The sequence below is a fragment of the Cnephaeus nilssonii genome, assembly GCF_951640355.1.
Source record: "Cnephaeus nilssonii genome assembly, chromosome: 3".
In the NCBI taxonomy this organism is placed as follows: Eukaryota; Metazoa; Chordata; class Mammalia; order Chiroptera; family Vespertilionidae; genus Cnephaeus; species Cnephaeus nilssonii.
Window position 1 is genome coordinate 66,735,420 of NC_137074.1, and position 16,455 is coordinate 66,751,874.

The 16,455-nt window shown below is 39.0% G+C and overlaps 1 protein-coding gene across 1 annotated transcript in view; it reads right to left on the bottom strand.

Annotated features, from left to right (window-relative positions):
- Positions 1-12,416: 12,416 nt before the first annotated feature.
- The window catches only part of CD96 (CD96 molecule), a gene marked incomplete at both ends in the record, with an annotated part of 97,794 nt that continues 93,755 nt past the window's right edge, over positions 12,417-16,455 (bottom strand). The window contains 2 exons of the mRNA XM_079766828.1: positions 12,417-12,525; positions 14,343-14,466. Coding sequence (XP_079622954.1) covers positions 12,417-12,525; positions 14,343-14,466 — 233 coding nt within the window. The remainder of the gene's footprint in view (positions 12,526-14,342; positions 14,467-16,455) is intronic.

A 16,455-nucleotide genomic window follows, 5' to 3' on the forward strand; every position in this document is an offset into this window, starting at 1 on the left:
TGGAACTGGGACTACTGGGCTATCATATGTATAAATATGGACCTGACATTCTAAAATTATGCTGCTACCAGAGAAAGTTCGAGATTGTAGTTTGTAGAGCAGTTTTCTAATATAGCTTTTATATTGGTCACGCATTCTAGCCCCTGGGGCAGCTCAAATTTTTCTGTAATCGATCCCCACATTCAGAATCGAGGATGAGATGCTCTGACCTCAGGAAGCCAGTCTCAGAAAATGAAGTTCTCAGAGTGAGGAGTATGAATGGCCTGCATGGTCGCCTTTCTGTGTTTCCAACACCTTCCCAGTAGTAGCACTGGTATGTGTGCGTTCCTAGGGCAGAACTTCCCAACTCTTCTACCTAACAGTGAACACTGCCCAGAGCCCCGTGTGGCAAGGGAGAAAGCACTGATCATGGCATTGCTTTCAAGATGCATGGTATGTTTTTCCAATTCATATATAATTTATATATAAAATGTAAATGAATATATATATATAATTGAGGCTATAGATCCTGTTTATCCTGTGGCTGTGAGTCCTTCTTGGAGCACATACATATCCCTGGGTAGTCATGATCCCTAATATGCAAGAGAGAAAGCACTAATCATGGCATTGCTTTCACGATTCATATATAATTTATATATAAAACAAAATTTTCTTGAAATCAGAGACATGGCCATGTTCTTGAAGAGAGTAGAAGACCAAAGACATCCTACCTAAGACTTAACTCTTTGCTCTTGACTTGATCTGGAAAACCTACACCTGCAGGGCCCTGCCTGTCTTACCGCCCAATGTACAGGAGCATAGCCTGACCAGTTGCGCAAAGGAGGCAGAAGATAGAAGCCTCTGTCCCAGGTCTAGAACTCCCGTGGCAATCCTTTGACCTGTTGAGACCTGTTCTTACTCTCAGTTTCAGACCACAGTGCCTTAACCAGTGTTTTTATTTCTCTCCAGCTTTGCTGAAATGTAATTGACTTGTGTAAGTTGTATAACATGATGATTTGCTACACATATATATTGGGAAATGTTTACCACAATAAGGTTAGTTAACACATCCTTCACTTCACATAATTACCATTTTTTATTGTTGTTATGGTGAGAACATTTAAGGTCTGTTCTTTCAGCAACTTTCAAGTATGCAATACAATATTGCTTGCTATAGTCACTATGCTGTATGTTAGATCCCCAGGAAACTTACTCATCTTATAACTAGAAGTTCGTACCCTTTCACCAACATCTCCCTATTTTCTCCAGCCCCCAGGGTATTGGTGTTGACTTACTTTAGTCTTCATTGATTCCCTAGATTTGGCTTTTCCTCTGCACCAGTGGATACTAGCCTAATTCTACCAATCTGAGTGAAATATTGAAATGGAGCCAGAGGCCTGTTCAATCTGCCAAACCCCCCAGATTTAGATCCTGACCTCTCCTAGCTTGACTGACCTGCCCCCATAACAAACGTGAGGAAAATAGCAAATGGATGTATTGGTCTTTGACATGGAATGAATCCAATAAAGCTCAGATCACCACATTAAGTGACAGACCATCACCCATTTTTGGCTAAATTCTGTGATCCACAAGGCTTTTTTTTTTTTTCTCTCTCCTATTCACTCATTTGCCATCACCTGTCATTGGTGACACCTGTCGTCCAATACTTACTTGAGCACTAACTTGTCCCAGGCCTCACCTTACTCCGGGGTGCTGATATGTGCAAAGGAACCGCATGCTCTTGGGGACATTCCAGTCCAACAGAGGAGTTCAGGACCTGAAATTGCTTAACTGGCAGTGACATTGTACATCTTGATTTGAACATTATACCAAAGCTAAGAAGTCTGGTTTCTGTAAAATAGAGTGTATCTTCAAATTAAGTATTTATTGAACAAACTAGAGGCCCGGTGCACAGATTCATGTGGGCGGGGGGGGGGGGGGGGAGCGGTTCCTCAGCCTGGCCTGCAATCTGGGACCCCTCGGGGGATTGCTGAGCCTTCTGTCCCAGGGTTGGGGAGAGTCCAGGGCCTGCGGGGATCAGGCCTAAACTGGCAGTGGGACATTCCCAAGGGATGTAGCAGTGCGCCAAGTGGCAGGTGGCCAGGGAGGAGCCTGAGCCGGGGCTGGGCGCTGCACTACTCATGCTCATCCCGGCCTGCTGTGCCTGCCGCTGCTGCTTGGTAGTGCTGCCATGGAATCAGGAGAGGCTCCTGCCGCCACAGCTTTGCTCACCAGCCATGAGCCCGGCTTCTGGCTGAGTGGTGCTCCTCCTGTGGGAGCACACTGACCACCAGGGGGAAGCTCCTGCATTGAGCATCTGCCCCCTGGTGGTCAGTGCACGTCATAGCGACTGGTCGACTGGTTGTTCCTGTCATTCTGGTTATTCTGGTCATTTGGTCGTACAGTCGCTTAGGCTTTTACTAATATATATATATACACACACACACATACACACACACACACATATCAGTCATCCTTTACCAAAATTTGGGGTGCTCTGAAGCAGGAGAAAGGGCAGTGATTGCTGAGCCTTCTGCCCCAGGGTTGGGGAGAGTCCAGTAGAATTGCTAGAGGGAGCTGCACCCATTCCCCTGGGTGCAGATCAGGCTGCAGGGACTGCTGTCAACCTCAAACTGTTTCTATAGTTTCTACTAAGGAGAAAAACAAAACACTGCCCCAGGGTGTGAGGAGGAACTGAAGTCTCTCCCTTGGGTAAAAGAATGGGGAAACACAACTTAGTCTCCTTTGATATGAAATGGTTTAATGGTAGAGGAAAAGCTTGCCCTGGAGTCCTGGGAAAATCAAAGGACTCTATTCATTTCCTTGGAAAAAGAAAAATTGATTGAAGTTTTGATGGCTCCCAGCCAGTACCTAAGGCAGAATATGACCCAGAAATGAAACAAAAACAGTGGACTTGCAGGATGAATCCTCGTTTATTTTCTTCTGAACTATGGATTAAATAACACCCAGAGACTAGAGAAAGAAAACCCCTTGGAATAAACAGATCGTTGCATCTCGTCATACTGTTTGAGAGTTGCAACGTTGGGAAAAATAGGCTAGTTTTGAGTCAAATTCAGTATTAATTATTAGTGTCTTAAGTACTTTTTAAACTTAGTGTCTTAAGTACTTGTTAGTGTCTTAAGTACTTTTTATTTCTTTTTGGAAATAATTTTAAACTTTAAAAAAGATTGCAAATATAAAACCAGTAAAGAATCCCCACGCATTTCCTTCACCTAGATTCATCTAGTGTTAACATCTTGATTATCTGCCTTTCTCTCTTTCTCTGTGTATGTATATGTATGCATGTATGTGCACTTATGCATGTAAGTACTACATATACATACACACATACCCATTTGAGAGTAAGTTATGTACATAATGGCTGTTTACTACTAAATACTTCAGTGTGAATTGTATAAGAATAGAAATATTTTCTTACATAAGCACAACAGAGCTATCAATACTTTTATCTAGCTTTCTGTCCATATTCCAATTTTGTTAGATGACCTGAAAGATATCAGGTATGGTTTGTCAGATTTCCTTTATAGTGTTTTTTCCCTCCAATAAAGTATCCAGTCTAGATTTAGTTATTGCAATTAATTGCCATGTCTTTTTAGCTTCCTTTAATTTGGGGAATATTTTTAGAGCTTCTCTTTGTCTTTCAGACATTTCTTACTTTGTGATTTTTTGTATTACTTTGTGTTTGCATAGGTGATATTGTTGCCTTCCCAAGGTGTCACATACAGAGGAGCACAATATCTATCTGTCAGTCGCTGGTGATGTTAATTTTTATCAGTCTGCCAAGTTATTCTTTTTAGTCTAATTTCTCCACCACATAATTACTGTTCTTTTGTCCTCCCTTGAAACTGATAAGCATATTCCAGGGAGATCCTTAAAGACCATGCAAATATCATAATTGTCATAAAATTTTCCTCTTTGACTTAATATCTGTTGATGAATCTAGGCTAATTCAGTCTTTATTATGATGATTACAATATAATAACTTTCCAATTGGAGCACTTATTCCATGTTTACCAGTTAAATCTTGGCATTCTCCTGTAGGCAACAACCCTCTCTTCTTTTCTTTCTCTTCCTCTCTCCCTCTCCCTTCCTTCTCTCTCTCTCTCTCTCTCTCTCTCTCTCTCTCATTATAAATTCCAATTTTTGTTAATAGTTTCTAATTCATTAGTATACTTAATTATATTGGTGCTCTAATTGTCTTAGATTTAGCCAGGAGTCCATTCAATCTTACTCCTGAATCCTTTTGACATACCCCAGCAATTTTTGGTATTCATTCCTATTTTTTGATACAACAAGATACTCCAATCTCATATTATAGCTACTTGGTCTTTAATTAGACATTTATTTGAAAAGTTCTGATTCCTCTCAGCAGGAAATGATATTAGTGACCAAGATCTGCGTACCAGTGTTGCTCACTGCTACTGGGATATCTTTGCTTCTTTATCTTTTCAAAAGACAGATCTAGGAAAGATAAGCGTGTATATAGTATACTTATAATGCACACCCACAATCAAAATTAACATCACCAGTGATGGACAGGTGGACATCATGGACCTCCAGATGTGCTACCCTGAAAGGATACTATTATCTATGTAAATACAAATGCATACACACATATGTTGAAGAGGTCATGAGTTCATTGATACCTCCAATCCATTCCACATCCGCTCAGGGTTCTTTCCTGTCCTATGTCATATTTATATGTTCCTTCTCCCATATTGAAAATCTGGGCTCCCCAAAACATAACATTTACACATTTACTCAATCTTATAATACATACAAAACAAATTGAAAATTGCTTTATTCATATCTTTACAATAAAAAAGGCCTACTACAAAGCCTTCCAGATTTGTTTGCAATTCTCTCACCTCCCCCTGCCCCTTGTACATAAGACTTGGGGTATATGGTCAAGCACTGTGTTCACGAATACTTGGATTGACATTTTCTTTCTTTCTTTTTTCTCTTGCAATGTGATTATGGTATTTATTTGAAATACAACTGAGTTCCTCTGTTTTAGTTTGCTTTCAGTTTTAGGATTTTTTTCTTTCTGTTTTTATTTATTTAATTTTTAATATGTAGAACATTAACATACTTTTGTCAGTCAAAATTATACAGAAAAGTGTGCTCAGAAAACTGTTGCTTCCTTCCAGATCCCTTCTGTTCATTTCAGTCCCCATTCCTGGTAGATAACCAACTCTACTTTTCTTGGTTTATCTTTCCTGTGTTTCTTTTTGTAATAGGCATATACACTGAGTGGCCAGATTATTATGATCTCTGAATGCATAATAATCTGGCCACTCAGTGTATATCCTATATAATAAAAGGCTAATATGCAAATTTTCCCCTCAACCAGGAGTTCGACCAGCAGGCAGGCCGGCCAACGGCCGCCCATGTCCCCTCCCCCTGGCCAAGCTGGCTGGACCTCACCCATGCACAAATTCATGTACCAGGCCTCTAAAATACACACACACACACACACACACACACACACACTGAGTGGCCAGATTATTATGCATTCAGAGATCATAATAATCTGGCCACTCAGTGTAGTTTAATATTTTTGGAGATAGAGCTTCAAGGTACATTCCTAAAGAGGAATTGCTAAGTCAAAGGATGACTTACTATGAAGCTTTCTTAGATACTTTCAAATTCCTGTCTGTATTGGTTGTTCCATTTCACATTTCCTTCAACAACATATGGGGTGTACCTGTTTCCCCACAGTCTTGGCAGCAAAGCACATTGTCAAACTTTTGAAATTCTTGTCAAGTGAATGGGGAAGAAATTATATCTTAGTCACATTTTAATTTGCATTTTAAAAATATGGATGAATTTGAAAAATTTTTCAAGTTTTTAAAAGTTATTTTTATATCTTCTTTGTGGATTGTTGGTTCATAATTTTGGCCCAATTTTCCACAGGATTTTTTAGCCTCTTTATTCTCAATATTTGTAAGTTCTTTCTCAGTTTGTAAGTTCTTTATTTCCCTTTTGCTGTGATACATGTTGTGAATCTGTTCATCTAGTTTATCATTTACCTTTTGGCTTTTTTTATTTTTTATGAAAATTGTTTTTATTATTAGTAGTCAACTTTATCCATCTTTTCTTTCTTTGCAGTTATTGTTATAGTAACAGTTAGCTATCTATGTATATACTATAACCATAGTATCCTATATAATAAAGAGGTAATATGCAAATTGACCCTCATGCCCTCACAAGATGGCTGCCTACGACCAGGCCAGCAGGGGGCTTAGTGAGGGATGACCAAACTACTGAACAAGCAGGCTGCGTGGGGCGACCAGGCTGGCAGGGAGGTTAGTGAAGAACGACCAAACAACTGAACAAGCAGGCTGCGTGTGTGACTAGGCCAGCAGGGGGGTTAGTGAGGGATGACCAGGCCAGTGCGGGGGAAGTTAGGGGCGACCAGGTCAGCGGGGGGGCCAGTTAGGGGCAACCAGGCAGGCAGGCAGGTGAGCGATTAGGAGCCAGCAGTCCAGGATTGTGAGAGGGATGTCCAACGGCAGGTTTAGGCCGTCGGACATCCCCTGAGGGGTCCCGGATTGGAGAGGGTGCAGGCTGGGTTGAGGGGACCCCCCTCCATGCACGAATTTCGTGCACCAGGCCTCTAGTGATATATATTCTAGCATATGTATGTATATACAGTAAAGTATATATAGTTATTATATCTATACACTAAACAATAGTGTATATGTGTATATTCATACATAGGTAAACTATATGTAAATAATTATGAAATAGATATGTATACACATATTATACACATACACACATATATATAAGGAAATATTCCATTTTCTCACGAGTTTTTACTAGAAATGGGAGTTGAATTTTGCCAAAGGCTTTTTAAGCATCTATGAAAATTAATATTATGCTTTTCCTCTTGAGCGCTATTTATATAGTGAATTATACAGTATTAATAGAATTTCTATTATTGAACCCTCTTTGCATTCCTGGTATAATCTTCAGGTAAGGTTTTCAATTTTCATCACTCTTGCTCAGATATCAGGGTCTCTATTGCATTGCCTTTGTCTCTACTGATGGTCTCCTCTTTGAAGCTGTTTAAGCTATTTTTCATACTTTGTACCTGGAATAATACCTTCTTCTTTATTTTTTTCTCTTCTGTGCACGTGCTTTTATTTTTACATGTTTCAGATTATACTATATTTGTTTAAATGTCTGTCTCTCCCATTAAATCTATACTCACTAAAGGCCTGGAGTGGTGTGTTTTTTTAAATTTAAATCAGTTTCTTGAGTGTGAAACCTAAAAACCCTAAACTTTACATCCAAAAGAATGACCAGAAATGGTGTTTGTCATACTTGTCCATTAACTAGCCACAGAAATTAGAATCAATTACTATTTATAATTATGTCAGATTCAGATCTAGTAGGCATCAAAGCATGTCCCTTTGAATCAGTGCAACAGCTTTATGTTTAAGAAAAATCCAGTGCAACCCAATTATCTATAAAAGTGGATTTATACTCATCCCAAACTAGTGGTGCAAAATGGTTCTACCATATATGAAATTCCCAAATCTCCATTCCTCTTCCTATTCAGCATTAATTGATATTGATGTCATGAAGAGAGAAAACGCAGAACAGAGAAGGTAACTCTCATACAGGATTCTCATCAAATTTGTCTTCACAGTTCATGAAACTGTTGTTCCATCTCCTCCAATCTGCCTTCCCAGCAATTTTGAGTATTTTCTGGTGATTGTGACATGGCATAATACTGTAATCAGTTTTATTTGATGGTATGACTTCTTTAGACAGAAAATGGGGAGCTGTCTGACAGAACTCAGGACAATTGTGCACATGTTGCTGGCATTTACCAAGGGTTGCTGGATGCAGCCCTATCCATGTTCTCTTCTTTATGTTGTGATCTTGGGTTTGTTACTCTTCCCCTTTATTGTCTTCTGTGCTGCTCCCTATAATCATAACCTCACAGAGCCTTTGAGCAAACATGAGGCATGTGAGTGAGCAGACTAGGCAAAGAATATATCAGAAGTTAGAAGGGTACAAAGATGCTGCTTGGGGAGAAAACTTCAGATTCTATTGTTCTCATTCTATGTTAATTTGCACCCAACCAAGGTCCAGACTCATCACAGAGTGCAAAGCAGGGTTTAAGAGTAATTTCAAAAGTGTTTCATGGCCTTGACCTTGCCTAAAGTCTCATTCTCCTGTGCTCTGGTTATGTCTTCCTGGCTGCAGCATGGAGACTTGGTAGAAATCACAGAATCCAGGGAAAAAGGCCCCAATTTGCAGGAGGTGGGAAATAAAACGCCCTGTTCCCACTAACTCAACACATGTTTCTGGCTGGAACATCAGCCCATTTTTGCCAGTTAATGTCTTTTTCTCCAATAGTGATAACAGTCATTCACCACTTCAGCTGTGTCTGTTGGACACTCAAACATAGCTCAAGTTTTTTACTGCTGTTGTCAAAAACTTGAGCTATGTATATCAGCCCTCAGAGAATAAAGTTTTTGTGTTTCTGCAGATTCAACTTTCAGGTTCAAGCCACGGGCACACTCCTAAGACAGAGTGCCGAGAGGGCTGCCTTCCAGAACCTCTTCCCCTGCTCAGAGCTTCTGAGACAAAGTCCTTTTCATTATCTCTGGCCTTGATCAGTTTCTCTAAACTCTCTTTCCAGCTTCTGACCTTGATTATTCTCTTTTCAATTTATAGTCTCCCCCCCGCCGCCCCCCCGCCACTTTCTTAGCCATGCCACCCCCAGGGCTCAATTATTTCTACTTTCTTTGTTTTCTGTCAACCATTTTTAGAATATACAACCTGGGCATTAAAAAAAATCAATATTTACTTAAGTGCACACAAAACAGTTCTTATTTATAGTAGGATGAGATACAAAAGCAGTTAAATATGATGATTTAATAGAGATTAATCACATGATATACTGGAAATCAGAGAGCTGGGTCATCATTTTAACTATGTCACTTCTAATTATGTGACCTTGGGCAACTCAATTTCACAGAGCCTCTTAACTCCTTATTTGTAACATGACCTGTAATACACATCCTGGTTAAATGTTTAATAATATTAAAGACATATACTGCAAAGTTAATTTGATTAAGCCAACCATATGTTCTTCAGTTGAAACAAAATTTATGCTGAATCAAGGGAAACACTTTTTTTTTTTTTTTACTAAGGCACTTATTTTATTACTCATCGTAGGCACTTGCATATGAGCAAAACTTATGCCTACCTCTGGACTTATGTGTATAGGTTAATGACTGCTATGATAATGCTGTATAACAATCTCACAATTTCAGTGGCACATAACAATATTTAATGTATAACCCTCTGAAGTAGGTTGGAGGTTGGTTGATCTAATTTGAGCATGGTTTGGGTGGTTCTGCTCTTCTCCACGAGTCTCTCATCTTCTTGGAGCTAGAGGGCTAATCTGAAAATGTTCTCATGGTAATGGCATAGAATAAGAGAGTAAGTTCAATCACATGAGCACCGTCCAAGCCTTGGGTAGACCATGTCCTTGATATTCCATTGTCCAAAGCAAGTTGCATGGCCACCCCCGAAGTCAAGAGATGCTCATGACGCAGGTGGATAAGGAAGTGAGTAGTTCTGAACAACAACCTAACACACTGTGCTTTGGAAATGAGTGATGAAAATGCTTATGTATGGCTTTTTCTCAGTGAAAATAAAGGCAGTGCTGAAGATGTGCAGAAACCTTAGGGATTAGTTGCTACTTTTCCTCCTGTGGCACATAACTGATGCACTTCTAGGGAGAGGAGTTGCTAGTTTTGAGACAGCCTTTATGAACTTGCTTGCATACAATTTTAAGTTGCAGGTAAAACGGTCATTGTACTCAAACGAGGGAGGTCAAGATCATGGCACTGCCTCAAAAGCATCCCTAGCCCCTCTTATTAGCAGATTTGTGAAAAGTTCCTGGGAACCACTGATCAAGTATTCCTCCATAGGCAAGCTCCTGCTCACTCTAATCAAGTTGGAGAGGATTTTGAAAATGCTAATCAGGACTTATTTATAAACACAAGGGATGATGGTTCAAAAAGGAGCTAGTGCAAAAACACTGTGAGACACCTGCTATCTGATAGATTGAAAAATCACATGACTTACGTTGTATTTATGTATGAAAAACTGTCTATCTCTTTACTGAAAGAATCTAAACATCCTTCAACTCTGCCGCTTTTTACCCCAATGCCTCCACTTGTTTTCATGTCTTCTGATGAAACAGTAAAATAAAACCACAATGATGACACATTACTGATGATTAAGTTGTATTAAGCAAGAATAACTACACATGAAACAATAATCATATATTATATTATGAAGCTAGTCTATTTGTTTCTTGAGAACTAATGAGAAATTGAGGGTAATTAAGGCAGGCAACCCTTAGTTTATTTTTCCATTTATTGGGCTGTATTAGTTATCTATTACTGTGTAATATATTATCCTAAACTTAGTGGTGTGAATCAGAAGTATTTATTATGTCACATAGTGTGTGGGGGTCCGGAATTCAGAGGAGGCTTAGCTGGATTGTTCTGGATTTCATGAGGTCCCAGTTCAAAAGATCAACTGAGGTTTTAGTTATCTGAAGATTTGAGTGGGGGCTGGAGGAGCTGCTTTCAAGATGGTTCAAACACATGGCTGGCTAGTTGTTAAGAAGAGGCCTCGGTTCCTTGACAGGTGGACACATCAATAAGGCTGCCTGAGTGTCCTCACAGCATGGCAACTGGCTTCTTCCAGAACAAGTGGTCAAAGAGAGATCAAGGCAGAAGCTACAATATAATTTATGACCTAACCTTGGAAGTCACACTCTGGTCATTTCTATAGTATTTTATTGGTTATACCAGGCCTGGGACTGGTACTCACTCACAAAATTGTGTAAGTGCATGCCCTGAGTGTGAATATGTCCTTAAATTTTATACCCTTGCTGCTTTGCTTGTCTTAATCTAGTCCTGACCAGCTGTACACATTTGATGTACTTAGTGTTAGAGGGGACTATATAAAAGGCAAGAATTATGGGAACAACTTGGAGGCTGGTCACCATAAGAGTTAAGCACCTAACCAAGATTCTGATCAATGAGAAGGGTCTTTCACTGGCTCATCGGTTCTCAACTTTGGTCGAACACCTGAATCATCTGGGAGTGATGACTTAATTGATCAGGAGGGACAGCCATGATATCAAAAAGGTCTCCAAATTATTTACATGTGCAGTCATGGATAAGTACATTGAAAATGAAGTAAAGGTTCCTCTTGAGACTGAATTCCACACAGAATTTGCTATTGTATCTATCAGCAACATCTGTTCTTCCCTCATGGAGCAGAGTGTGGAGCAAGAAGGACAAGGGGCATCCGTAATTTATTCACTCACAAACTGTTGCTGAAAACAGAGCAGGTCAGGATGACTAGGTTTCTTTCCCCACCACCTGTATGTTCTGTTTGAACTGTTATATAAAAGATTGGTAGGCACAGGGTGAACTCATCAATGCTAGTCTGATTTGAGGTTCTTTATTTGTTTCAAGACATATCAAAACAGGCACATTGGATGAACAGAGAGGTCCCCAGATGGAAAAGAGAATAATGGAAATTAAATGAGTTAGATTAGGGTTAGGCTGTCTGTTTAATTATATACCAGTTTGCCAATGGTTTCACACACACACACACACACACACACACACACACACACACACACACACACCTGAGAATGAGATCACGCTTAGCTCATATAATTTTAGAAGTCAGTTCAGGTTTGTATCTACTAGGCTACATGGTTGTTGAGTAGTTATCTCTTTGGACCTTCCCTATCCCATGGGGCAGGAGCCTGGGGTGAATGTACTGGGAAGAAAGGTGAAGGAGGATTGGAATGGGTTCTTATGCAGGATATTCTGCTTTTCTCCATTGAAAATAAATAACAGAATTTCAATATGAAGACTCCTGCTAGAACTTTCACATTTTCTTCTTGTCATTTTCCTAGGAAATGTAAAAAAACACCTCAGAGATTATCATGATTTTGGCAAATGGTTTAGAATGTTGGCAGATGCCCAAAGAGAAAAAGCTCTGTTACAGACATATGCTTGAAACCATTGTTGTCACCTCAATCAGATAATTAAAATGAAAAATAAAACACTGCAAGCATTTTTTATGGCAGTAGCCTAATTTGCACTTCTTACATAAGCAAGGACATTCCTGCAGATTGCACTGGGTGTCAGCATAACATATCCTCTCACTCTTCTGTAAAGGCATACTCAGATGAAAGGGGACAAGTTGCTGGGAAAACAGGTCATTCTCTTCTGACATCCACTTCAGCCACAGAAGAGGCTTGGCCAGAGGGCGGATACTTAATAAACAAAATATCTACCTTCTCAATAGGATTCTAGCAGAGTTTCATTGTATGGCAAAGTCTCAAAGGGTTAGAGTGCTTCCATCTCGTGACAGGGTAGATCACTTCCAATGGACTCTTGAATGCAAGTGTACTTGATGGGAGGGGGAGGCGGCTTGAAAGATGGGGGTCTTTCCATGCTAGGAACAAAACATTGCTCTTTTAATGCTAAGAATGTGAGTGGGTGATTGAAGTAGGAAACAGAAAAAGAAAGACATACTCCACTAGCTCTCTCAGAATTTTCTTGGCATAACTTTCTGCTTGTTAGTTTTATCATGATAATATCATTAATTAATATTTAGATGGTAATTTTATAGTTTGCAAAGTGTTTTCATTATAACCTTATATCTAGAAATTAAATATTACTGTCACCATTCCATATATAAAAATTAGGCATCAAGGTTTTAAGCATCTTGTTCAAAAGAACCAGACCAGCAATTCGAGTCTTTTAACCAAAACCCATACTCTCCATGGCAACTGCTTCTTAATAGAAGTGCTTCTCTTATGTGGGTTAAAAACATTCCTCCAGAGACAAAATTTTAAAATTCTGTGTGTTGTGGGGATCCAGTTTAGGTGGGAAGTAAAGACTGAAATGTTACACTCAACTGAATCTCTGAGTTGATTGGTACTGAATAGATAATGTCAGAGTCCTTTCTCTTTATATAAGTGAACATTCTGAATGTCATCTTTGTATAAAGTGTTGTTCTCTGTTAGCACAACTCATCTCTTGTCTGAAATGCATCAAGCATACAGGTGAGTGTGAGATTTAGCTATACAAATGCCCCAGCCCTACTGATAATAGAAAACAGAAATATATCTGTGAGCAGATTTATGTCCACAACCCAAATACCTGTAGCCCTTGTCTGTCAATCCGTAGTACCTTAACTTCTCTCTCCCATCAAAACATTGTTTCTCATTTCTATATAGCACAGACATTTGACTACAGCACAACAAAAAAATCATTTCAGATTTTCATAGTCCCATAACTTTCTCATTCTATTATATAAATTCCCAATGTCTATCACCTGGTTTTCTGATGCTTTAATGGAGACAGTATTTATCAAAAGGTAGATAAAGTATTAAGAAATTTGCACTTCTGTTTTTTTCAGGTAAATTCTGAATTTCTCAAGGTCATATGGTGACCAAAGTGTAGTACTTGGATAAGAGTCCATAAATTCTGACTACTGGCTCAGTGTTTTATTCACCATGAAACACTTCCTGCACATGGTGATAGAGTCTTCAAGGATGCTCTCAGAAGAGTAGAAGAAGGTAGTGCATGATGGTCAATGTTATCTTAGATAGTAGTCGGAAGATATGCGGAAGATCAGCCCTATGTATTATGAGGGTCTCTTCTAATCGTGGCCTAATCTGGACTGATTCAGCATAGCCCTGTCAGAAAAGTAGAGCGTAACCTTATGTGTCATTTCAGATTGTGGATTGGAAGGAGAAGAGTTCCGGAAAATATTTCAATAAGACAAAAAAGGGGGGTAACCAACTACTTAGTTTCTTTTCCTCTTGGGGAAAAAGGTAAAGGGCAGTAAAAGCTCATTCTGCTGAAAAGCAGCTGGAAATTTCTTAAAATTACCTTTCTCACTCAATTTCACACTTGAGCGTCTCAGCAGGGCTAGGCTCAGGCAGGTCAGAGATGCATGAAAATGAAAAAATAATAAAGATTAAAAGAAAAATCATTTTCAATTTTGAGGTAAGGTGAGGCTCGGTTTTTATTTCATGCCCACTGACTGTTCCACCTGCTGAGTGTAGTGTTATAGCCTGAACAAGGCAGAAGGGCTACCAAATCAGAACTGTGTGGTGCTGGGAAAGCTATATTACCTCTCTGAGCCTTATTTCCTCTGTTAAATATGAGAGGGACTCAATATTGGAATGATATCTATAGTGCTGAGTGAATAATGCATATTGAAAAAGTATGGGTTCCTAAATATCTTGGCATTATACTCACATTTCTTGTTGGTACTGACACCATTTTCTCACTCCAAGACCAAATGATACCAGGCAGAAAAAGAGCAAAGCTGCTACCATCACTGGCCAGGACATTCCATCTTTGGGCTTATTAACCACAATACCTGAAAAGGGCATAAAGAGAGCAATTTTAATGCCAAACTTTGGCCATTGGAAACCAGAATTAATTGAACTATTTCTCGTACCTGACAGATATTTTAGTCAAGGGCCAAAGGGTGTTTCTTGACCACAGTCACACCGAGGGACCATGTCTATGCCTTGTTCTAATTTCTGGTTTGGCATTTATACAATTGCATTTTTACATGAATGTCTTTCTTGGTCATGTGTTCCACAACTGATCGTTTCCTTTATTTTCCCAAGGCCCTGGACAATTCCTGACACGTGGTACCCAATGAAATGTTATTTGCAGGAATGAATAAATTAAAATAATCTGTAAGTTAACTTTATCTGTGAAACAATGGTCTACCTTTGGGTTTTCTTATTCTTGAAGGAGTCACTAAATGCTTTATGGAAGCACATGTGATAGGAGGAGGAAAAAAGAGTAAAAAGCAATGTGACATTCCAAAGTCCTGAAGAACTAAAGCTGAGAAGCCCTGGATAATACCTATGGAGTTGTAGTGCTGAAAAACTATGTTCTAAGACTTCTCATTTGAATGTCGCTCAAGGAATCATATACAGGCTAGAGATTTTCTTATCCTTTTCTATCACCTACCCTCCTTTTTTTACTCTCCGTATCCATTTCAGGAATAGAAAGGGGAGAATGGACAAAATGGATAAAACTGAAACCAGTTAGTTTTGCCATTTCTGTGGTCTGAAAAGGGAGGAAGTTGAAAGTAACAGACTGGCTAAAATGATATTGGTGAGTAATCAATGGGCTGATTTTTCTTATCCTTGCTGACCATACCCATACTCAACTCATTCATTAACATTTTAACATTCGAATATTAAGTTAAACTGCATGAATCAAAGACTTTAAAATATTATAGATTCTAGACTAGCAGCAAAATAAATATCCTACTCTGGATGGTTTTACTTTTTAGTAAATGAGGTTGCCTGGTTCTACCTGGCAGTTAACAGAAGTATTTTCTTTTCAAAAAGTACTAAGATCATGTTAACAATTCAAACAGCACAGAAGTATAAAACTACAGTGAAAAGGAAGTGCCCTTACTACTTTAGGCACCAGTTACCCACACTAGAGGCAATAACTTTCAATAGTTAATTACATATCCTACCAGGAACTTCCTATGCATACATAAACATATATATGTATCATGAATATACATCCCTTTTATTACAAATGCGGGCATACTATACATACTGTTCTGCCTGTCCCCTGGCTTTTTTTCTCTTAAAAAATGTTCTTGGAGTACTTTCCAAATAAGTGTATAGAGATTTACCTCATTCGATTAAACTCCTGGCTAGTTCCCCAAATGTAGAGATCTACCACAGTTTATTTAGTTGGTCTCTTAATGTCAGGTGGTTGAATTGTGTCCAGGCTTTTATTATCTCTAACAACACTCCAGTGGAATCCTTATACATTACAGATAGATCTTTAGCTCTTTAGATTACATAGATCATTTGGGCAAAAGGTGCATTTTTGTATCAGAATTGTCTGGATTGATTTTCTTTTCTCATTTCAACTAGATTATAAACTGATCATAGGTTTTTATTTTCTCTTGTTGCCTAGATTTATTATACTGCTTTCCATACAGCAAGTCTCAAAAAAAATGATACAGTCTAAAAAACTGGATTTAAAATATTACGTACCAAGTCTTTTCTATGTCTTACATAGTTTGGACTGCAGCCACATTATGTCAAGTTAACAGTGTGTTGGTTATCAGTGTGGAAGACTGAAGACTTTTTCTCTCACAACACACACATCCAGGATTCGAGGTCTTCCTGAAGCTCACCCTACCTCAGCCCTGTCGAAACAGACACTGAGGGTACCCTGGAAGCTCATGTAGTCCTGCCATACATAACCATGTGGTACTGTGTATGCATCGGTGGCTAAAGAGAGTTCAGAAATTCAAACCACTGGAGTACTGTGATCACCAAAGGAACAGCTCAGGACTACACAAAGTTCTGTTTTAGTG